The 25,256-nt window shown below is 41.0% G+C and overlaps 1 protein-coding gene across 1 annotated transcript in view; it reads left to right on the top strand.

The window, feature by feature from the left end:
• kcnh1a (potassium voltage-gated channel, subfamily H (eag-related), member 1a) overlaps positions 1-25,256 on the top strand; it is a 64,670-nt gene that overhangs the window by 27,915 nt on the left and 11,499 nt on the right. Inside the window, exons 8-9 of the mRNA XM_053682662.1 lie at positions 21,226-21,425; positions 21,606-21,858. Coding sequence (XP_053538637.1) covers positions 21,226-21,425; positions 21,606-21,858 — 453 coding nt within the window. The remainder of the gene's footprint in view (positions 1-21,225; positions 21,426-21,605; positions 21,859-25,256) is intronic.

The raw sequence follows: 25,256 nt of genomic DNA, 5'->3' as shown, positions 1-25,256 counted from the left end.
CTGCACATCAACGGCTCCTCCGTGGAGATCATCAAGAGCACCAAATTCTTTGGTGTCCATCTGGTAGAGAAACTCACCTGGTCCCTTAACACCAGCTTCATAACCAAGAAAGCCAAGCAACATCTCTACTTTCTGCGAAAGCTGAAAAAAGCCCATCTCCCACTCCTCATCCTCACCATATTCTACAGAGGGACAATCGAGAGCATCCCAAGCAGCTGCATCACTGCCTGGTTTGGAAATTTCACTGTATCAGATCACAAGTCCCTGCAGCAGATAGTGAGGACAGCTGAGAAGATTATCAGGGTCTCTCTTCCCTCCATCATAGACATTTACACCACATTAGCCACCAGCACTGTGGATGACCCCGAACACCCCTCACACAAATGTCACTCTCTTGCCATCTGGGAAAAGGTACAGACAGAAACAATCACTGGGTGATGTGTTCCCATGCTCTAGTGTGGGTCAGAACCTAGTAGCTGAGTTCTGCACATACTGTAATTCATCACAACCTGGACCAGGTGTACACAAAGAACTAGGGATGTCATGAGAACCGATGCTTCGTTACCACGTCGGTACCAACATTCTTAAAACGTTACAGTACTTGTTTTTCTGCAGTAGCATTGGTACCGTTGTTATAAAGGTACCGTGGTTGCAATTCTTTCGGACCTGCTGGGGGCAGCAAATACACACAAGTGTTTTAGTCGGTCCACAAGTGGTGAAGAAGAACAACAACAACTACAAGCACACGGGAAAAACTACAGAAGTTTAGCTCCGCCCCGACTCATTGAGAGGAAAGGTGGTATGGAATATGGAAATACTTCACATTCGAGGCGGATGATAAACATATAATTGATGCTGTGAAGCATCATGTAACCGATGCTATCGTTCATTTCAGACAAAGCGAGGAAACACCTGGAATTTGGTGAAGCAACTGAAAGACAGTCCTATATCATGTTTGTTTGAGGCAGCTGGCACTGTGGCCGTGAAACCAGCTAATGTTATGTTCCATGTAATGTTAGCGATAGCCTGTTATTTGTTAACGACACTAACACATTGCAATGTTATAAACTACCTCCGAATGGGCCACCATGCATCACCATTCAGCCCGTGTCCTGTCAGCTAAATGTAGCCTAATTATTAGTGACATTAGGCTACATTTAGCTGACAGGACACGGGCTGAATGGAGATAGAGTGGAGGTGCACTCCTAAAAGTGTGCACACAAGCACGTTTAGGAGTGCACCTCCACTGTAGCCTCCACTCATTGTCAGACAGTGTTTGATAACTAAAATATCACCCTCTCTCTTTTTATCAGCCAGAGGAGGATGTCCTCCAGAAGAGTTTTTAATTTAATTTTTAAAAAAATATTTTTTTTTATACCGCACCGTGGTATTGACTTTGGTATCGAGTATCGTGTACTTTTGGTGGTATCAGTACCGACTATTAGATTTTTGGTATCGTGACATCCCTACAAAGAACAGCGTTGGAATAATTGTCACATAGGGAAAGGGGGGGGAGGGAGGGATGAAGTCTGGCAATGTTCTTAAGGTGAAAGCAAACTGTGTTTTTGATATGAGATTCAAATTTGGAATCATTTGTTCTGTATAACTTATAAATGAATTTGGTGATTTATTCCATAAAAAAGCAATGTGTTCAGAATACTTTAGGACTACATCCTGAAAAGCAACACAAGGAACAACTGCTGTAGAAATGTCTACATGACTTCAGATGTTTGTAGCAGAAGGGGTGTGGTTTAGCGGGAGTCTGCAGTGGGCGGGGACATGGCTTAGGGAAGATCTGCAGCAGAGAGAGAGTGAGAGAGACAGACGAAACAGCGAGAAAGACAAATAGAGAGACAAAGAGAGAGTGAGAAAGAAACAGGACAGAGAGACAGAAACAGACCATAGAACAATGACTGACCAAAAACACAGAAACACAGTGCACACAGACTGACCAATGAGATGGGCGCCATAAGAAATCACGACTCCTGATAAGGCACAGAGTGTGTCAGCAGTTTATTTACCCAGACTTTATTTCTGGATGTTATAAATTCACACATGTGCATGAAATATTAGTTGAGAAAATCAGAAAGTAGATTCTCAGTAATCCAATCTGCCTGACACTGACAGACTGTCCATCTTGTTAGGAGAAATAACAACAATCTGACTCCAACCACAATCTGAGGAATAGTGAGTAACCCACCACCTAAACACACACACACACACACACACACACACACACACACACACACACACACACACACACACACACAGAGCCCTGGTTGCCATATCCCTGGTATTACTTTATTTTAGTAATTATTAGTAGTAATATTATTTATTTATTTTTTCACTTGACACCCAGTGATAAACCAAATGTTTCAGTTCTTCTCTTTTCTATGATCAGAGGTGTAGCTAAGGGGTTAGTAACTAAGGGGTTAGTAACTAAGGGGTTAGTAACTAAGGGGTTAGTGCCACCCTAGAATGAAGATGACTGGATATAAGTCCTCTAACTGATCATGTGGTGGTGTTTTTAGTTGTGTACTGTGGGAAATGGAGTCTGTAGCAAAAATGGTTATCAGTCACAAAGGATTCTGGGAAATGGAGTTTGTATTGAGTGCTGAAGATGACATATATTAGCTATGCATTTTCTGTAGCTTGTTAGAGCACAAACAATGTTGCTTAGTTGTGTGCCTTTTATATTTTGGGCCTTAGAGCAGAGGCTCTCAAATTTTGTAACTAGGTGCTTTTTTTTTTTTTTTTTTTTAAAGTCTGAAAAGTGGCTAGGTTGGGAACATTGGTCTGCACTGACAGCGAGATAAAAGGCAGCTAAGCTCCGCATCTGCCCAGCAAAAAGAAAATACAGAGGGAGAGGGAACGCGGGGTTTTTCCATTTATGCACATTCTATTTGAAAAGCAGTAAAATACACAGAGTACACAAATGATGCCCTGTCTGTGTTTTTTTTCTTTCTTGAAAACAATTCCCACCTCCCTTCCGATCTCTCCCCTGGTTGAGAACCAATGCTAGAGTCATTGGGTCTAATCATTGCCCCAACACTGGACGATGCTTAGGCAATACTGTAAATGTACAGTTGCAGTCAAAATTATTTAACCCCCATTACAAATGAGGTTTACTGTCAGAATCTACAGACTTTCAATTGTTTGCAATGAACAAATCAAACAAAAGCAATTGAAATAGTTCAACACAACGAATGCTTCAAGTGGTTTCCCCAAATTCAACTGAAAATGCAACTTATAATGATTTCTCCATTCTCAAAATTATTCACCCCTGAATAGAATCCTTCACAACAGCACAAATATGTAGAACAGGTGTTGTCTCAAGCACACCTGATACAACCAATCAAGGGCTTCATTAGCTGCACCAGGTGTGCTTGAGCTGGAACACATGAAATACCTGAACTGGCTAGGGGTAGAAAAAAATGTGAAATACCTGGACGGGGCAGAAAAAGGAAGCTATCAACGGCTGCAAGCAGATTTCTGAGAAATTGAGTGACTGTAAAAGACCTGCAGCAAGACTCGGTGTAACAGGCACTGATGTTTCAGTGAGCACAGTAAGGCATGTACTAAACACAGAAGGTTTCCATGCCAGAACTCCAAGATGTTCACCACTACTGACCCAAAAGCACAAGAAAAGTCACTCAAAATCATAAAATTTTTGTGTCACCACATTACTACTAAAATGATCGAAGAATGAATATTCCACATGGTGTACATTTTGTTTCTCTACGTGGTGATTGCACAAGTCCTGTTAGTCCATTAGATCTTAATAAACATCACCAGGTTCTTATAGAACCTATAGCAATGTATAGATGTGGTTTGTAATGAACGTCAGCATACAGATCGTTCCTGCTTTTCTGTAACGCACTCGGCTGGTCACTTGATTTCCTGGTGAAAAGCGGCTGAAGGGGAATCAGAGATCTCATTTCTGGGAAGCGGAGTGAGTTTCAAATACAACAGTCATTTTCTGCTAGCAGGTCAAATAACCACTAAGGCTTGTCAAGGATGGAGAACATGCGCTGTATTATTCTTGCAGAGGCAGTCAGACTTAATCTGGAAATCCTCACAGCAAGAACTCTGGAGTCTGGGATATGTAACTACTGGGTATTTGGGAATAGTGCAGATCAGTACAAAACTGTGGCATCACTTGTTATAGCGAATTGAAATATTTTTCGTTAGGCTTCATCATACTAGTGACATGCATTTTACCTCATTTTAATATTCAAATATGTGTAATGAGTTAATACACATAGGGTTAATCATATAAACATTTTTTTAAAATGTGGCTTAATCAAGGAACTTTTTTCCACTGTAATTAAACTTTCTTCCTGTAAGTGGCAGTGTATATGTTTGTGTCTATTTAATTACACAGTTAAAGCTTACGTGGATATGAGCTCAGTGTTTCAGCCTGAGAGCAGTGGTTGGGAAAAATGATAATAAAAACCAATGCTCTTTCTTTTTTTGTCACAAGCATACTGCTATGGACTGTTTTATACTTCTATGTGAATGCGTATCAGAAAGAGGGTTTATGGGTAAGCATTGCACACAGAGCTTTTTAACCTGTTTAACCAGCAGCTAACTGTGCATTAAGTTAACTCCTCTGTAACTGTGAAGGGAGGTGTGTCCAGTTCACAACCCAGAAATACAGTGACAAGACATTGCGACATTTCGTCTGTGGATGCTATCATGGTAATATTGGACCTCAGTCATCAATCTGAGTCATCAAATTTAGTAAAGGTGTGTGTAAATTTTAAATGCATTTATAATTCATATCCTGAATTTATATATTTCTGTAAAGCTGCTTTGGGACAATGTCCATTGTTAAAAGCACTACTGAATTGAATTAAATTTTTGCACACACCAAACCAAACTAAACATTTCTGCTGGATCTACAAATGTTTCAGAAACACAAATTTTCTTCGTACTCTCATGTTTTTAATTTAAATGAAAAAAAAATTATACAGTACCATGAAAAAGTGTTAGGCACATGCAAAGAAATGCAGTAGAGCAAAGATGCCTTCAAAATAACGAAATATGCTGCCTTCTTTAATGACAGTAAAATTTAATGAATTGAGTTATGTTGATGAATGACAACTCGTAAACTACCAGCCACTCACACAGTAGCTGATGTGCATTTGGTGATAACAACAAATAAAAGGCAACACTCACAGAGCTGAAATGATAAGTAAACAGTTTGTGAGTTAAATTATGGAAAACATTTGAATTAAGTGAGGTGAAAAGAAAAGGAAAGGAAAAGTGAAGTGAAAAAAGTACTATACTCAGATGATTGTAGACACCAAGCACATCACACAGGAAAGCTGCTATTGTTAATTTTCTTTTTATTAAAAATAATGTGTCTCTGCAACTCTCAACCAGAAATCTCTAACAGTGATCTCCCAGATGCTGTGCTGGAAAAGCAGGAGGGTCTGTGTCATGAGGAAGCAGCTGATGCTGCAGTGATGGTACTCAACACTCTAAGGAGTATACGGCTCAATGCAGCTTGAGACATACCAGATCAGTCACTTATCACACTTTGTGCCCACTCCAATAAAGTATTGTACAAGAAGATTCAAGAACAAGATTTTTTCCTTAATTGGATGGATTTATGTTAGCTTGCTTTCTTTAAAATTTGTCATATTTAATATTTCTATAGTTAATGCCATTCATATGAAACTACTTGGTTTCACAAAATGTGCATTACATTTGTGTGTGTAATTAAAATACATTAGCAAATAATTATACTTACAGTGAAACGTGGAGTTCTTTGTTTTTGGCACTTCTGTGCTGTCTAATTCTGTCAATTCTGCTGTGATTCATGCAACACTGCCCCCTAAAGGACATGTTCATATTACATGCAAATATGAAGGCTGGAGTGCACACACATGACATCCTGACGTGCTCGCAGAAACGTGATTCCGGAAGTATGAATCTGCACTAACTTTACACTACCACACCACTGCTCTTGGCACTACAATATGGAGAGACGATTATTTAATTTTTCAGATTTTCTCATTGACTTCACGTGCATGTGGGGCATAGCAATTACCTGAATAATGGGCTTTTAGTGAAGTTGTGTGCCAATGTTTTTGTGGCCAAACTAAAGTAAAACATTCCACCAGCTTTTCTAATGCTTTTGATTTTCTTCAGACTCACATAGATGCTAAATGCCAATCAGGTGTAAATTAATGAGCACATTGACGGCACAGCCGATTTACAGTTAACCACACCCACACTACTCCATAAAAGTCAAAGCTCAATTCATGGGAGTAATCCTAATTAAACAAGCAGTGGAAGAGGAGGGGGAAGTAAACCAGTGTCTCTTCAGGAAACGTGGATTAAGATATCCTTTTCCCGGGATATTTCTATCAAACGTCTGCTCCCTCACCAACAAAATTGATGAGTTACATTTTTTACGTTCATTCACAAACCTGTCTTCTGGTTCACAGAGACCTGGTTAAATGACTCTGTACCAGATATGCCAGTAGAACTTCCAGGCTTTGTTTTGTACCAAACAATAGGTGGGGGTGTGGAGATATACATCAACCAAAGTTGGTGCAATGATGTCGAAGTTTTTTCTATATCCTGCACTCCAGATTTAGGATCGCTAATTCTTAATTGCAGACCTATTTACCTACCATTTATATTCCACCACAATCAACACACGCGTTGCAGAGCAACATCTGTCCGAAGACATCAAAGGGGTAGAAAAACTTTTCCCGGATTTATAATTAATCATTATAGGTGATTTTATCCAAGCAGATTTCCCACAAAAGTGAATTAAGGCTGCAAAGAAGACATTTTCATGCATTCTGCAGGATCACTTCTCTGCAAACTAACGGATGAACCCTCTCAGACTTTCACCTCATATTATGAGAGGGAGCTGGCCGACAGGAGGGTCTCTACAGCTCAGCTTCAGCCGCCGGCCGACGGCAGTGGTGGGGATGACATAGACCTGCAAGACCAGGGGCTGCTGTTAAGAAGCCCAACTACAGTGTGCCACCTGTAGTAAATGTGGGATGCCCGGATCATATTTCTGCTCTCAGGAATGTTTCAAGGGCAGCTGGCGTGCCCACAAACAGTTCCACAAGAGAGCAAGAGCAGTGCTCCAGCTTGAGACCCACAAAGTGGTCTCAACTGCCGAGCTCCAGTTGGAGGTCAACATGGCCACCTCCTCCCCAGAGTTCCAGCATGAGACCTATGAAGTGGTCTCATTGGCTGAACACTCGTCTGAGGCCAACGTGGCGGCCTCATCTCCAGAGCTTGAACCTGACACCCATGAGGTGGTCTACCCTTCCAAGCTCCAGCCGGAGGTCAACGTGGTGACCTCCTCCCCAGAGCTCCAGCATGAGATTCATGAGGTGGTCTCATATACAGAGCTCCAGCCAGAGGTCAATCTGGCGACCTCTCCTCTAGAACTACAGTTTGAGATCCACGAGATGGTCTCACCTGTAGAGCTCCAGCATTAGACGCACGAGGTGGTCTCATCCCCAGAGCTCCAGCATGAGACCCATGAGGCAGTCTCATCCCCAGAGCTCCAGCATAAAGTCAAAGTCCTGCTAGAGGTCAAGTTCCTGTCTGAGGTCGAAGAGACAACCTCCCAAGCCAAGTTCATGTATGAGGTCAACGAGGTGACCACTCATGCCAAGTTTCTGTCCGAGGTCCAAAGGAGGGCCTCTCAAGCCAAGTTTCTGCCCGAGGTTGAATAGAAGGCCTCCCAAGCCAAGTTCATGTCTGAGGTCGAAGAAACCGCCTCCCAAGACACGTTTCTGTAGGAGGTCAACGAGGCAACCTCACACATCAAGTTCCACTCTGAGATCAACGATGTGACCTTCCATGCCAACTTCCAGTCTGAAACCAACATCACGACCATCCAAGTTCTCCTCAGGCCTGAAACCGACGTCAGGACCAACCAGGTTCTGCTCACGCCTGAAATCGTTGTCATGATCAACCAAGTTATGCTCCCACCAGAGTCTGTTGACACAACCAACCAAGATCTCCTCATGCCTGAAACCGACGTCACGACCAGCCAAGTTCTGATCACGCCCAAGTCTGTTCACACGGACAACCAAGTTCTGCTCATGCCCGAGTCTGCTGACACGGACAACCAAGTTCTGTTCACACCTGAGTCTGCTGACATGGAAAACCAAGTTCTGCTCACGCCTGAGTCTGCTGACACGGAAAACTAAATTCTACTCACGCCCGAGTCTGCTGACATGGACAACCAAGTTTTGCTCACGCCCGAGTCTGCTGACATGGACAACCATGTTCTGCTCATGCCTGAAGCAGACGTCATGACCCACCAAGTTCTCCTCATGCCTGAGACTGACGACACGGCCAACCAAGTTCTCCTCATGCTTGAGACTGACAACACAGCCAACCAAGCTGTGCGTACACCTGAGGCTGCTGACACAGCCAACCAAGCTCAGCCTGCAAAGTCGATGGAGAACGATGCTCAGACTCTCTGCATGACTGAGGATGCCGCTCAGCCACCCTGTTCAATTTAGGAAGTTTCTCCGCCTCCCGATGCAGCCAATAGCTCCGCTTTGTTTCCCTACTCTGCCGTGGATGCCACTACGCCAGGGTTATATATGGACGTCGCTTCATTTTCCCATGCCACTGAGGATGTCGCTCCGCCTTTCTGCTCCGCTGAAGACGTCACTCCGCCTTCCTGCTCCGCTGAGGACGTTGCTCCGCTGAGGAAATCACTCAAGAAAGCCCAACGAAACGGCCCACCAAGTCAAGCCCCCATCTAAGGCTGACGATGCAACTTCCCAAGTCTATGGGCAACCTATGTTGTTTTTAATGGTCCGATATAACTAAACCTGACCCTAACCCTGACATTGACATTCCCTCTAGCCAGCGCTTCTGGTCAGTAAAAACAAGAACCATAGGATACTGAAACAGCTTCTTTCCAAGAGCTGTACCAATTATCAACACACACCCATCTCTCAGGACTGTTTAATATTCTGCACTGACAGCACCTTTATCCGAACACTTTTACACATTCTTTTTGCACAATTACACTTTTGTTGTTGCCATGCTTGTTTGTGTGTGTGTGTGTGTGTGTGTGTTGAACGCTGTATATTGTACCTACATGTCTGCATCTGCTACCAAGATAAAAACTTTGTACATGCAAATGTGCTTGGCGAAATAATGTGATTCTGATGGTGAGTAATTAAAAGAAATAAGTGATTTAAACCAGTTTGATAAACAGGTTTCAGCACTGGAATCTTTCCAACATACATCTGATTTAGTGCAATCATCTAAACTACAGAAGAATTCATAGAACTCACACATTATTAGGGAAGTTTCTGAAAGAAGAGCCCTGTTTGAACCCTGTTTTTCACTGAGTACAATCCTTTAAAAGTGCTGCAGGTCATTTTATTTCCATCTTGATCAATAACGTATGTTGGTCAGGATGGAAAATGCCCAAAAAACTGCTATTTTATAACTAACAGAAAATTCTGCATTTCACTTTTGTCTGATTTAACTAGCACATGTTGTCTTAATAGTGTAGTGATCATGGTACAACAGTTCAGATCATTTTTCAAGAATTTTTGCAGTCAGAAGAGAGAAGATTGGTGGTTTTTAGTCAGTATAGGCAGCATCATTTGGTCTCCATACTGTGTCTCAAAACCCAACTGAGAGAAAAGCATCATAAAATCGAAGTCAATTAAATTAAATTAAATCTCACAGGCTGATTAAATGGGCTACAAGCATAAAGCCTCACTTTTAATTCTTATATTCCACAAAACTGTATAAGAACGTGACGGTGTGGAGCATTTAAGCTGAGCCCATGTTTATTCCTTAGCAGTGATGGAGACAGACAGGAGATGATGGGTCAGACCCATCACTCATTTACATCATGGTATGGAGGATAAACAGCACTGCAAGATGTGGTGAGCATGACAAAACAGTCAGAAAACACAATGATCTTTTGCATTGTTCTCTGTAGATGGTGTAGAACGTTCAGAGCACAGGTTCTACTCCAATACCATTAAATTGTTCAAGACACAATTAAAAACACAAACTGGTGGAGTTTTATTCATACTGTTCTGTGTGGCTGAACTTTAACACTGCACGTGGTCATTTTTGGTGGTGTAAGCATTTGGGGGTGATATTAGGAGACAGAGGTGGTCTTAGGCGAAGGAGGTGGTATTATAAGATGGCAGTGGGGTTAGGAGATGGTGGTGGTGTTAGGAGATGTTGATGGGTTAAGGAGATAGAGTTGGTGTTCGGTAGTGTTCAGAGACGGAGGTGGTGTACAGAGATGGAGGTGGTGTACGGATACGGAGGTGGTGTTACTACTCATTTTGCAGGTGACATTTTAATGGGTGGAGTTGCAGTAGTTGTAGCTTCAATATCCTGTGGAAACTAATCAGAGACAGGAAATGATGTCATGATATGAGGACAGTGAAGTGTTAACAGCACAGATACAGTCAGTATCACAGGAAAGTCTGTGCAGATGTTTTTCTGGGAAATGATTTCCTTCCTTCATGAATTTCTGTGCCAAACAAACAGATGAATTTTTAAATAGTCATGAATTCCTAATGATCTGGTGTTCTCTGCTGAATCCGTCTCTTCTTATCCAGTAACAAAGGATACACACACACACACACACACACACACACACACACACACACACACACACACACACACAGCAGTCATAAGTGTTTAGCAAGCAGATATTTATGTGCATGAGTTAAAAACAACAGAAACCTCTGTTTCAGCGCTCATCTCAGCACTGCTGTAACATTGTTCTGTTTTAAGAAGAGCATGAAGGGAAAAACATCACAGTCAATGACAATCTCTAGATTTATAGGTACATTTGGATTTGAAAACACACACACACACACACACACACACACACACACACACACACACAGCTTTGCTAATGAGATTTAGGGGTTAGTGTAACAGATGAAGAGGATGAAGAATCTTTCGACTCGATTCTGCACATTTCTGCTGATCATCACACTGTTTTTTTCAGTAACTTTCCAACTTATCTGAGGGAAATGTTGACATTCCTGATGGTTTTGTCTTGTTTACACTCTCACATGGTCCTTATAAATGACTTAATGACTACATGCTAGCTGCTAAATGGTTAGCCTCATTTCTAGCTTTGGTGATGAGTCCTTTAGTGTCTATATTTTCCAGTTGCTTAGCAACAGTGTCCTCATGACTTTACCCACTTGAGTGTATTGTGTGTTTACCACTTTGGCTATGGGAATATCAATGTATGCACCAAGATAACATTAATGTTAATTTATGACATGGAGTAGCAAGTTATCATTTCTGTTAGCTAATGCTAATGTAGTGTTATCACACAATTTCAGAGAGCATAAATGAAGCTCTCAGTTTGAAACAGTGACTGTATTATTATGGCCTGTGTTATACATTACTTATCTATTCTGGGTATTGTTAACAAACTAACATCAGCTAGGTTACAGCATTAATCTTGTCTTTTTAACAAATGCGAAGTCTAAAATTAGCCGTAATTATGTTACACAGATATGTATCTTATCCTCTTTATTATTCACAAACATCCACTAGGACTGTGCAACCATGACATTCTGCTTCAGGAATGCTGCAGGAAACACACAGCAGACTGTAGAATCTCTCTGTCATTCTGTCTCACTCGCTGTCATTGTCACTACTTATTACACAAACAATTAAACTGATATTTTAATACCTAAATACACTTAAATGTCCTCCAAATACTTTATAGATAATAATGTTGACGAGTGACAAAGGAAAAGTAACCAGTTTACTGCACAGTCCACTTAATTAAGACCTAATAAAAGAATTAATCTTCTTCCTGCTCTATGGTATGTGTAAAATCCTGAGCAGGTCCAGATCACCCCAATTTCAGTTCAAGATGGTGAGAGGAAATGATGAGATTGTGAAAGAGGGTTCATTTTTGAGACCGGAAACAGGAGCTTCAGGCATGTAGCCTACTCAAGTGGCTGAGTTCCAATAAGAATAAGTAAAGTGTACAGTGTAGTGTAGTGCAGTGTAGTGTGCAGTGCTGTGTAGTGCAGTGCAGTGTAGTACAGTGTAGTGTACAGTAAAGTGTACAGTGTAGTACAGTGTAGTGTACAGTAAAGTGTACAGTGTAATGTGTTGTGCAGTGTAGTACAGTGTAGTGTGCAGTGTAGTGTACAGTAAAGTGTACAGTGTAGTGCAGTGTAGTGTGCACTGTAGTATAGTGTAGTGTACAGTAAAGTGTACAGTGTAGTGTATTGTGCACTGTAGTACAGTGTAGTGTGCAGTGTAGTCTACAGTAAAGTGTACAGTATAGTGTGCAGTGTAGTGTGCGGTGTACAGTGTAGTGTAGTGTGCAGTGTACAGTAAAGTGTACAGTGTAGTGCAGTGTAGTGTAAAGTGTAGTGTAGTGTAAAGTGTAGTGTACAGTAAAGTGTACAGTATAGTGTGCAGTGCAGTGGACAGTGTAGTGTAGTGTGCAGTGCAGTGGACAGTGTAGTGCATTGTGCAGTGTAGTGTGCAGTGTAGTGTACAGTGTAGTGTGCAGTGTACAGTGCAGTGTAGTGTACAGTAAAGTGTATAATTTAGTGTACAGTAAAGTGTATAATTTAGTGTACCCAGAAATTGACAGTGTCAGCTGCAGTATTTCTGCTTTTCAGGTTTTTATTTCACCTCTGAGACACTACCCTTCGACTCAGCACACTCTGTACCATCTCTCTTTGTGTGTGTGTGTGTGTGTGTGTGTGTGTGTGATACAGACACTTGCTGTCTTCTCTGAGCCAAATCTGTCCCTAAACCAACTGAGAGTGTCACTCTGCATGCTGAGGCATATAATCTCTGTCTCTCTCTCTCTCTCTCTCTCTCTCTCTCTCTCTCTCTCTCTCTCTCTCTCTGTCTCTCACTCAAACACACACACACACACACACACACACACACACACACACACACACACACACAGGTTTAATACTCCAAAAGTAGAATGGCTGCTGCTGACCAGATGTATGTATGTCTTCACCTTTGGAAGCAGAGCACAAATGTGTTAATAATATAATGATTGATATGTTTTGACTCAGAGTGTTTAAAATGGTCCAAATGTGGGTGAGCCTACCGAATTTGGCAACCCTGAACTAGCCATGAAAACATTGCTGGTGTTAAGGGAATGGCCCGCTCACTGGATGCTTATTAACTTCGTCTTACTTAATTCTGATAATACAGAAGAACTAGGACCACGTGTAGCTAGAAGTAATCTTTCTGATCACATGGTTACTCTGGATGGTCTTTCTGTGTCATTATGTGCAGCAGTAAAAGGCCTTGGTGTGATTATTGACTCCAGTCTATCATTTGACGCTCATGTAGATAATATTACTAGGATAGTCTTCTTTCATCTCAGAAATATTTCTAAGATAAGAAATATAATGTCACTACATGATGCAGAAATATTAGTTCAAACTTCATGTAGAAACTGTAATGAATTTCCTGGTTACCCAACTGCACTATTTGAGGATGTAGTCTTAGCACATTTATAGAAGGGGTGTATTTATTTATAATCACACTATCCGCTGTCACCCAGATGAGGACGGGTTCCCTTTTGAGTCTGGTTCATCTCAAAGATTCTTCCTCATATTGTCTCAGGGAGTTGTTCTTCACCACCGTCGCCTCTGGCTGCTCATTAGAGATAAATTCATATATTTATAATCTATATCCTGAATTTATATATTTCTGTAAAGCTGCTTCCATACAATGTCCACTGTTAAACATGCTACACTAATAGCACTGAACTGAATTGAATTATGAATGACTAAGGGAATTTGGCCTATGTGTTACCTCATATTTATACCCCTGTGAAACAGGAAGCCATGGCATCTACTGGAACATCCAGACAGTAAGGCATTACAATAATCCAACCTAGAGGTGACGAAAGCATGAACTAATATTTCTGCATCATGTAGTGACAATATATTTCTTATCTTAGAAATATTTCCGCGATGTAATTCCATGTTTACGAATAATTTGAGCCAGAGGTAGCATATATAAAGTAAAAAGCAGTGGGCCTAAAACAGAACCTTGTGCAACACCACACTTTACCTCGGTATGCGTGGAGAAGTCTCCATTTACATCTACAAACTGATAACGATCGGTCAGATAAGACCTGAGCCAGGAGAGGACTGTTCCCTTAATGCAACAACATTTTCTAGTCTATCAAGGAGAATAGTGTGATCTATAGTATCAAAAGCTGCACTAAGGTCGAGTAACACAAGCAGCGAGACACAACCCTGATCAGAGGTCAGTAGAAGGTCATTTACTACTTTAACTAACGCTGTCTCTGTGCTATGATGCGGTCTAAATCCTGACTGATGCATTTCATGAATGTTGTTCCTGTGTAAGTACGAGCAGAGCTGCTGTGTACAACCGTCTCTAAGATCTTGGAGGTGAAGGGGAGATCTGATATCGGTCTATAGCTGGACAGTTGAGAGGGGTCGAGGTCAGGTTTTTTAATCAGGGGTTTAATAACTGCTAGTTTAAATGATTTAGGCACATAGCCATTGCTAAGGGAAGAACTGATTACTGTGTGATTACTTCTGGAATAATCTGTTTGAAGAAACATGTAGGTAACGGATCTAGTGTACAGTGTTGGGTAAGTTACTCAAAAAAGTAATGCACTACAGATTACTAATTACTACTTTAAAATTGCAGTTAGATTACACTACTGATTACTGCATATAAAACGTAATCAGATTACTAATTACTTTACTTACTTTCAAAACCTATCAAACCTACAAAAATACACTACAAAAAAGTCTGATTTATAATTAAACTTGCCTCAGGTGTGTAGCTGTGTGTAGGACGACCAGACCAATAAAATATAAAACTTTTCTAACTAGGCTAGTTTGATGTCGCTAGCCAAGAGGAGACACAGATAAGCAATCACTGTATGGGGTTAGCTGCTACAATGTAGAGTTCATTATCTTTCCTTCTGCTCGTATCATGTTCGTGTAAATGGGGAACTCATATAGACATTTACACGTCTTGTTTTCCTGCTCAGCATCAGAGGTTGTTTCTGTTTCAGTTTCAACACCTTTATTGGTTAAAAAAAAAAATCAGTGTATATCAATTTTTCCTCACACTGACTGTGAGTTAGCGTTCGGCAGAATTGAGAGACTGTCCGCCAATAAGACGAGTGTTTCCACGTATTTTTCTGTAAACGCTCTTTGATTGGTCTTGCCTCCGTTTACTGAACATATAAAATTACAGGTGTCTTCTTTTACTGACGTTCATTTACATAGCGTCAAGCTGCTCCAAGTGGAGAATTATTCAGGGATAAAGAAAAAATCTTCAGGGCTTCAGGGGTTACGCCCCTGCAGCCTGTTTTGTATTAAAAATGCATTTTACTTTATATTGTTTTCTTATCAATAAATTTGTAACACAAGTAACATAATTTTACTGACAACAGTCACAGTAATTAAATTACACACGTTTTAAATATAATGCATTACATTACTGCATTATCAAAAAAAGTAATTAGAATACAGTAACGCATTATACCCAAATCAGCTAGTATACAAGATGATTTTATGAAGAAATTAATTAAATTAGTTCAGTCTCTCTAAGGGGAATAAAACATTCTAATCATTGATCTGATACTGCTATATTATTATCTACAATGTTAGTTATAATACTATGTGGTTTTAAATTAATAATCTGAATTATTTGTCTAATATTTTACATTTTGTCAATGAGAAAATTCATAATTATTCATATTCATAACAAATAACAATGGGTAAGACCAAGGAAAATAGCTGTGATGTGCGGCAAAAGGTTGTTTGGAAGGGTTTCAAGAAAAAAGCCTCTTCTCTCATCCAAAAACAAACTGGAGCGTCTTCAGTGTGCAGACACTACTGGAACTTCAAATGGGATCGGGTTCTACGGTCAGATGAAACCAGAATAGAGCGTTTTGGTAATAAACACAGAGGTGGTTTTGGTCACACAGAGAGGTAGCCGTATGGAAAAGTCCCTCATGCCCACGGTTAAATATGGAGGTGGATCTTTAATGTTCTGGGCTGTTTTTCTGCAGAGGACCTGGACATTTTGTTAGGATACATGGCATCATGGACTCTATCAAATATCAACAGATATTAAATGAAACCTGACTGCCTCTGCCAGAAAGATTCAAATGGGCCGTGGTTGGATCTTCCAGCAGGACAATGATCCAAAACATCATCACAATCACCACAGAAATGGTTTACTGACCACAAAATCCAGGTCCTGCCCTGACCATCCCAGTCCCCTGACCTGAACCCCATAGAAAACCTGTGGGGTGAACTGAAGAGGAGAGTCCACCAGCGTGGACCTGGAAATGTGAAGGATCTGGAGAGGTTCTGTATGGAGGAACGCTCTCAGATCCCTCGCCATGTGTTCTCCAACCTCATCAGCGTTATAGGAGAAGACTCAGAGCTGTTATCGTGGAAAAGGGAGCTAGCACAGTGTTGACTAAAAGGGTGCAAATAATTGTTGTACGCCTATATTAAACAAAACTTTTTTTTTTGATAAATCTGTGTTTTGTTTGTAGTTGTTTGATATCCATGAGAGCAGAGTATTTTTGTGAATTTTTTAAACAAAAGATCAAAAGAAACTATAAATAACATTTTCACAGACTTCTTTGTTCATATTTACCAAAGGTGACAATATTATTGGAGAGCACTGTATATCAGGTGCGATTATCTCCACTGCAACCTTAGAGTTTAAAAACTGACATTGATCAAAAGAGTGATGTGCAGAAACACCATCATGTCATGTCTAGGTTAATAAAATACATGAAAATGACATTTTCTGAATCTGCCAATCACATCTTCATGAGTTCTGTGGGTGATGTTCAGTTAGATCAAATCAATTTGGTCTTGTCATAATATCATGACATTTTTTCATACAAACACAAAAAAACAATCACAAACTGCATTCTTGTTTTATCAATGTGTTAACCCCTTCCGCCCCGACACTAGCGTTCATTCCGCCGGCGGAATGGAAAACGACTTATCGGACATTTTCAATTATTATAAACAAATGAATTATTTTATGGCCGCAGTTCTGGTATAAGATTAGTCAGGACACTGGGGGTTTTCTGCGTGTACAGTTTCATGACTGTGTGCTTAACTGCTAGTGAGCAGGGGGGTGGGAAAGGGGCGGAGTTTGAGCTCCCTGCTGGGCAAACAATTCACACCTCTCCATGAAAACATTGAGACAGATAAATCGGAGAGCACGACTAAAGCTTTTTTGATAGTAAAACACCGTATACAACTGCCACAATAAAATTATAACATTTAAACCAAAGATCGGTCTTGTGTAAACGTTTACTACCTTACATTACCTACATAGACGAAAATCCAGTTCACTCGCGGTTTTATAAATCACGCACATTTCCATCGTTATAAAGTCCATCAGCTTTATTGAAGAAAACAAATGCAAAGTTCCATATTTAGTCACAAATGTCCTCTTCAAAATGCATTAAGTGTTTTGATATCGCACCCCACCGGAATTTAGTAATTAGCCATAAACTGAACTGAGACACATTCTAATAAATAAACAAATAAACAAACAAACAAACAAACTAATCTGTTTTGGCTATGCTGAACATTCCGCCTCCTAAATTATAATCGGGCAGTCTAACTTCATTGACACCCACCTGGACCAATTGTAGATACTTCTAGCTTTCAAACACGCCCAAACTCGACATGATTGACCACTCAGAGGCTGAGAAACTCAAACGCGTAATCAGCACAAGTAAACATTTTACGCGTGCATCCATTGGTCTTGAGTTGTGTGTCAGCGGTACAGGCCAATCAGCACAGCGCTACAGGGCCGTGCAGAGAAACTATCAGGAAATGGCAGCTCCCTCTAGCGGTCTTCCGGCAGAACTTTATACAGCAGGGTTTTGCATGTTTTTTTTTTCTGACCGCTAGTTTTCTCCTGGTTTTCACTCAGCGTGCAATTTATTGGCGTCTTATAGCGGCGGCGTGCTCCCGAAAAAGCCGGAATGCGTCACAGCCTCTGGAGCAGTTATTTCCGAGTGGCTCTTTCTTTTTTTGGAGGAAGACTATGTTGATTGAGTTGAGGGGCTCTGTCTGCCCCCCAGAGAAGTCAGAGGAGAGGGGGCACTCGTGTGTCTACCATTTGAGCCATTCGGAGAGCAAGTGCTCCTTCACCTGGGGCTCTGGCACTATTTTTAATAAACATTTTATTTTTATAAGTATGTTTCAGACTTTTTGTGTGTGTGTGTGAGAAATAACACATTGTGTAACAGAGTTCATGCTACTGCCATTTGTTTTCATTTTGTGCCATTTGGAGAGGTATTTTTGTGCCTTTATTTATTTTTATTTTTTTTAAAGTTTGCTATTTCTAGAAGTCTACAATATTTAAAGGCTTTGTGCCATTTAGAGAGGTTTCATATCATCTAGAGACGTTTGGTGCCATTTTGGAGAGGTTTTTAGTTGTGTTTGGATAACCTTAAACACAATTTTAGTGGTTAGAGATAACTTCCTCATATTTTGGGTGTTCCTGGACAAGTACTTGGGGCATCTTTGAGACCAGGAATGGGGTTGATATCAGTATTTGCTGTGAAGATATAACATTTGTGTTAAAAGTAAATAATTTTTTTTATAAGTAAAAATAAAAATTCTGAATACATTGCCCCAGGTAGGCTAGGTAAAAGAAGAAATACCTGAAATACTAACTGCTAATTCTTAAAGTCTTAAGTGTCTACTTTCATATGAGCCATTAACCACTACTGTGGTGTGTGAGATCACAAAACAAATCAATGCTGAACACAGGTACCCCCAAAACAGACAAACCCCCAAAACAGACAAATGCCATTTTTGGCTACCGGCAAAAGGGGTTGAATAAATAATGAGTATTAAATGTGAAAACTGGATAAAAAATAATGCTTACCTAACTTTTTATAATTCTCGTTCATTTCACCATTACCACATAAACTACTGAAATAATGAATATAGATAAGAATAGAAATTGTTAGTAGATGCAGTTTTGCTCAGGAACAAAGAGGCCACATGAGCCGGAAAGAACCCGCTTTAATTTCCGTGATTGGGGTAAAAGCACATTTTAATAGCATTGACATCACTTGTGCCCCCCCCCCCCCCCCCCCCCCAAAAAAAAATTTTTTTTTTAGAAATCTCTTAACTTAAAAAAAACCACCACCAATGATCTTTTTTTTCAGTCACCACAGATGCTACAGCTAACAACATTAAGAAACTAATTACAAAAATGATTTTAAAACAAAAGAATGCGTTTAAAGTTACACACAGTCACTTATGTTTTGTGGGTTATTAGGTAAACAAAGCACTAGAACACATTTCTGGTTAATGATGTATTTCATATCAAAGAAGTGTGAATTTTTTTAAGGATTATATTAAAAATTTTATGTTGTTCTCTTTGAATTCTGTCATGTATATTATTCAAAACATTCATTAATTCATCTTCATTAAGCACTTATACTGGTCAGGGTGGCGGTAGGAACACTGGGAGTGTGGCAGGAATACATGGACATTTTAATATCAGAGAAAATCAGCGCATGTCTGTGGGGGGCACTTACTTGTGGACAGCGTGCATGGCAGGAATGGTAGCTTACCTGCCTGAAGAGTGTGAAGGTGTAGCTGATCATCTCAGACTCTGAGCTACACATACCAGTGATCCTGACCCCTTCTTCTCCTGGGACCTGCCCGATCCATCCTGAAGCCCTACTTCTGGTTAGAGATTTCATTACCGCTGCTGAAGATGACTCCACGTGGACAGCCTGAAGAGCAATGAGATTACTGTGGAAGGTTCCACTTAGAAACCATGAAGATGTCTGTGGATGTTCATCCTTGGATACCCTAAAGACAGCAGTTGTTAAGAACAGTTTACACACAAGTTTTAATCTTTAAACACTTCAGTTATAAGAGATACAAGATAACTTCAGACCTTCGGAGTCTGGTTCCTCTCAAGGTTTCTTCCTCTTGTTTCAGGAAGTTTTTTTCTTGCCATTGTCTCTGGTTTGTTCATTAGGAATAAATTTAAATTTAAAATTTATATCCAGAATTTCTATAAAGCTGCTTTGTGACAATGTACATTGTTAAAAGCACTTTTAACATTTTACAAATAAAACTGAATTTAAATGGAATTGAACTCTGTTTACACTTCTGAAAAGAAGAAGCGAGAAAAATCTGAAAGAAAAATAATCCTTATGAGAACCGTTCTTCAGGCTCTTTAAGGCAAATAACAGAGCAACAGAATCATCTCGCTTAAACACTAAACACATTAACTGTAACTCAATTGCTTTAAAACTCACATGCAGTGTGTGTGTGTGTGTGTGTGTGTGTGTGTGTGTGTGTGTGTGTGTGTGTGTAAAAGCGGCTGATTCGATTTTTACTATAACACCATCCATTATTGACGATGCTAAACCACTTTAGAAAATCATTTACTGCTCATTATTGCATTATTTTCCTTTACAGTTCATCTCGCTTCACCCCCCTCTGTTCCTCACTCAATACCATTCATCACATTTGTCTCTCACCTTCTGTCTGTCTGTCTCTCTGCCTGTCTGTCTCTCTCACTCACATAATAACATGGCAAAAAGCGATCGTCGATAGCCAATGTTGAATCGTTTAGAGATGGTGTGCATGTTAGTGAACTGCTCCTGCAGTGGACCGAGTTAGTGCTGAAAGGTCTCGTCACATGCTAACATGCAGCTGTCATATATCCAGTGGAAATAACTGGTTCACACACTCATTCACACCTACTGGCATGTTTCTGGGAGGAGGCAGAAAACTAGAATAACCTGGAGGAAACCCATATGGACAAGGGAAGAACACAGACAGTAATTCGGGCTCAGGATAAAACTGGGCACTCTGCAGCTGTGAGGATAAAACACCACTGCATTTCCTCTTAGCGAATAACTCCATAAAATAAATATTGAAGCCAGAAACCCGGCTACAGTTACATCAGTGGAGTAGATCGATAGAAAAAGCGAAATAGCTAGCTAGGTAAATGAATGTTTAAATAACATAGTAAATAAGCCACTGTTCCACAAAGAGGAAAAGAGTGTCATTTCAATTTCACCACATCACTTCAATTTTAATGTGTATAAATGCAGATCAGATTTATTGTGCTGTCTCGCCACACCCACTTCTGATTCCATACTCAACATCTGACTGCTGACATATTCTCTCTCTCTCTCTCTAGCTCTCCTCTATGCCACCATCTTTGGTAATGTGACCACGATTTTCCAGCAGATGTACGCTAACACTAATCGTTACCATGAGATGCTGAACAGCGTGCGAGATTTCCTTAAACTCTACCAGGTTCCTAAAGGCCTGAGTGAGAGAGTGATGGACTACATCGCCTCCACCTGGTCTATGTCCAGAGGCATCGACACAGACAAGGTAGAAAGTGTGTGTGTTTGTGTGTGTGTGTGTGTGTTTCCAGATCACAAGGTAAAATCCTGGAGACCGTATTTATCAAACCTCCTTACATAACACATCCATACACACACACACAGCTGTGGAGTTAATATTCATATACATACAGATATGAAGTTTATGGGACGTTGTCTTGGTCCTCAGGTGCTGCAGATCTGTCCTAAAGACATGCGAGCTGATATCTGTGTGCACCTGAACAGGAAGGTGTTTAAGGAACATCCTGCTTTCCGATTGGCCAGCGATGGCTGTCTGCGTGCACTCGCCATGGAGTTCCAGACCATCCACTGTGCTCCGGGGGACCTGATTTACCACGCGGGGGAGAGCGTCGACACACTGTGCTTCGTCGTCTCGGGGTCACTCGAGGTCATCCAGGATGATGAGGTTGTCGCCATACTGGGTGAGTGGGTGAGTGAAAGAGAGAGACAGACAGACAGAGAGACAGACAGAGAGAGATAGAGAGAGACAGACAGACAGAGAGAGAGTGAGAGACAGACAGAGAGACACAGTGAAAGAGACAGATACAGAGAGAGAGATAGAGAGAGAGAGAAAGAGAGCGAGGGGGGATGCAGTGGAGGAAGAAACTGAGGGAAAGAAGACAAAGAGGTAAAATGAATTTTTAAGTAAACATTTATTCCAGAGTTACACACACACACACACACACACACACACACACAGAGCCATTATCTCTCCCACTTGTAAAAAGGACACTTGGCCAGATTGAATCTTTATAAACTGAGTTTGTGGACATGCTCTTATCTGATCATTCTGCATTAGCACGCTAAATCAACTTAGCCTGAGTGCGCACTATGGCCCTGTTTACACTAGTGTGTTTTTGTTTTAAAACGCTGTTTTAAAATGAAAACAATCCTCGTCCACACTACACAACCGAATACGCATGTCACATGACCATTCATGCACACTGGGCATGCGCACACAAGTGTAAACAGGAGGTTGGTTGCCAGGCACAACAATGAGCATGGACTTCTTCGAGTGGACAGATGATGAGGTTGCTCTAATCGTAGCTCGTCTCTTGCTCACGTAACAGCTGCAGTTTTATAAACACAGAATATAACTGCACAATCGCTGATAAGAATGAGAACAATGCCAGCAAAGCTTGTGGTTCAGTCTCCGTGTTGTTGTGTATACGATCGAGGTAGAGTAACGGTCATGTGGTAGGGGTTTGACGAATCAGGGAAGGAAACGCGATGATCCAGAAGAGCCAATCAGGGGGCGAATGTGGAAGCCACGAAGCAACGAAGCCACGCCTTCGTTTTCAAAAGTATTCGTTTTGGTCCGTTTACACTGAAACGCGAGCCCGGACTTTTCAAATGAAAACGGAGTCTTCTACGTTTCCAAAAGTCTCCGTTTTCCAGGGTCGACAACGCCGGAGTAGTGTAGACGACAGGCGTAGCCATAGCAACAGTTATGCGTTTTAAAACGAATACGCACTAGTGTAAACAGGGCCTCTGTCTATGAGTGTGTGTATGAGTTGGAGACTAATGTGTGTGTGTGTGTGTGTGTGTGTGTGTGTGTGTGTGTGTGTGTGTGTAATGCCGAGTGTAAATCGCACCATCCCTTTAAAAAGGAATCAGAGAAAGGGTGCTTTGTTTGTTGTTTTTAACAAACAGAGAGACAGACAGGTCTGACAGTGAGACGGGTGTGAAGAGAACATTTATGAGACTTAATTTTTTAATGATTCACCTCACTTACCAATAAAGCGATAAAGACCACAAAACACAGAGGAGTGTTTCCTGACAGCATGTCAAACACACACACACACACCTGAGAGCTTGTCAGTCTAACCGCCTCCTGTGGGAGAACTGAGCCGTGTTGTGTTTATTCAGTCGCTCCACTGAGGGAACATTTCTCCCGTCAGAAAATCTTCTCTTCTCCTCCGCCTGACATATCATCTGCAGCCTGCACTCATTAACTCTCTGTGTGTGTGTGTGTGTGTGTGTGTGTGTGTGTGTGTGTGTGTGTGTGTGATGTTTGTTTCCTGCATGGTAATAGGTGAATATTTCATTTGCTCCGTAATCAGCTGAATGGAAAGTGAGATGAACCGTCGCTTTTCCTGAATGACCAGAAACTTTATTCGATCTGATCCACACACACGTACACGCGTGCACATGCACACACACACACATGCACACACACCACATACACACACCTCACAGATGCTGATCCCACACAGACAGCAAAGCTGAATGTCCTACAATATTACACAGCTTTATAAAGTTAGAGAAAGAGAGAAGATAAGAAAAAGAGAAATAGTGAGGCAGGTAAAAACAGACAGACAGAGAGAGACAGAGAGAGACAGACATACAGAGAGGGACAGACAGAGACAGTGACAGACAGACAGAGAGAGAGAGAGAGAGAGAGACAGGGACAGACAGACAGAGACAGAGAGACACAGACAGATAGATACAGAGAGAGATAGACAGACTCAGGGTTGTATAGTTAATTACAACAGTTAATACTGTATTGATTGCATTTATCCTTGTGATTGTGTATAACAGTGTGTGTGTGTGTGTGTGTGTGTGTGTGTCCTTATTGCAAATCATGTTTATTGTCAACATTTACAGACTTTCAGCTGTTTGTGATGAACACATCAAACAAAAGCGATTGAAATAGTTCGACACAACGAATGCTAAGTGTTTTCCCCAGGTGCCAGGTGCAAAATAAACACAATGGACTATCAATCAGCGGATTATCATTTACAGGGAAGAGACAAAGAAACACACGATGCTATTGAGTGTAGAAAACAACACTGAACGAATTAAATGGATCATTTAGAATATATGCTTACATTTCAGTGTCGTCAAAAAAAACCCCACAACATGATAAATACACTATAAATATATTTTGGGTGATTGGGTGATTTTCAATCTGCTGCTTTCAAAGGATACCTTGTTTATGTGTGGAGGCAGAAGGATTTATTAGCAGTGATCTTCATCGGTAAGACAATTTTGTACTTGAGCGCCATCAAATCGTGATTTTATGTACCTTCAGCGGCTCCAGGCACATGAACAAAAGCACAAATCTCATTGGTTGGCTAGTTTTTGACATGGTGTGTCAAAAAAAACAACAAACCCTTTGACATTAAAAAAAATTGATGCCACACGTTTTACACGTGGGTTTGAACACTCTCATTGACAGCCATTGGGGCAGAACTCCAAGATGTTCACCACCACTGACCCAAAAGTAGAAGAAAAGTTGCTCGAAATCATATAAATAATCCACAGAAGTTTTGGGATTCTGTTCTGTGGAGCAATGAAACAAAACTGCAACTTTTCAGCACGATGGATCAGCAGTATGTCTGGAGAAAGAAGAATGAAGAAAGAACACTCTGTCCACAGTCGAGCATGGTGGGGGCTCGGTGATGCTCTGGGGCTGCTTTGCATCCTCTGGCACTGGAAGCCTGTGGCGTGTGGAAGGCAAGATGGATTCATTTAAGTATCAGGAAATCCCAGGAGAAAACATCACGCCGTCTGTGAGGAAGCTGAAGCTTAGGCATCATTGGACCTTCAAACAGGACAATGATCCCAAATGTACCTCAAATTCCACCAAGGCTTGGTGCAGAAGAAAGTAGAGAACCCTTTTGCTGGTATGACCTGCTGCAAACGAGATGCAGTGCTTCTGGCAGCGTTCCTGAGGAATGTACTAAAACACTAAAGATGCTTGCCATGAAGGGGGTGAATAATTTTGAAACTGGAGAAATCATTATAAGTTGCATTTTCAGTTGAATTTGGGGAAATCACTTGAAGCGTTCATTGTGTCGAACTATTTCAATTACTT

The sequence above is a fragment of the Ictalurus punctatus genome, chromosome 9 (genome assembly GCF_001660625.3).
Source record: "Ictalurus punctatus breed USDA103 chromosome 9, Coco_2.0, whole genome shotgun sequence".
In the NCBI taxonomy this organism is placed as follows: domain Eukaryota; kingdom Metazoa; phylum Chordata; class Actinopteri; order Siluriformes; family Ictaluridae; genus Ictalurus; species Ictalurus punctatus.
The sequence above is the reverse complement of the archived record's forward strand: the minus strand, read 5'-3'. Positions and strand labels throughout refer to the sequence as shown.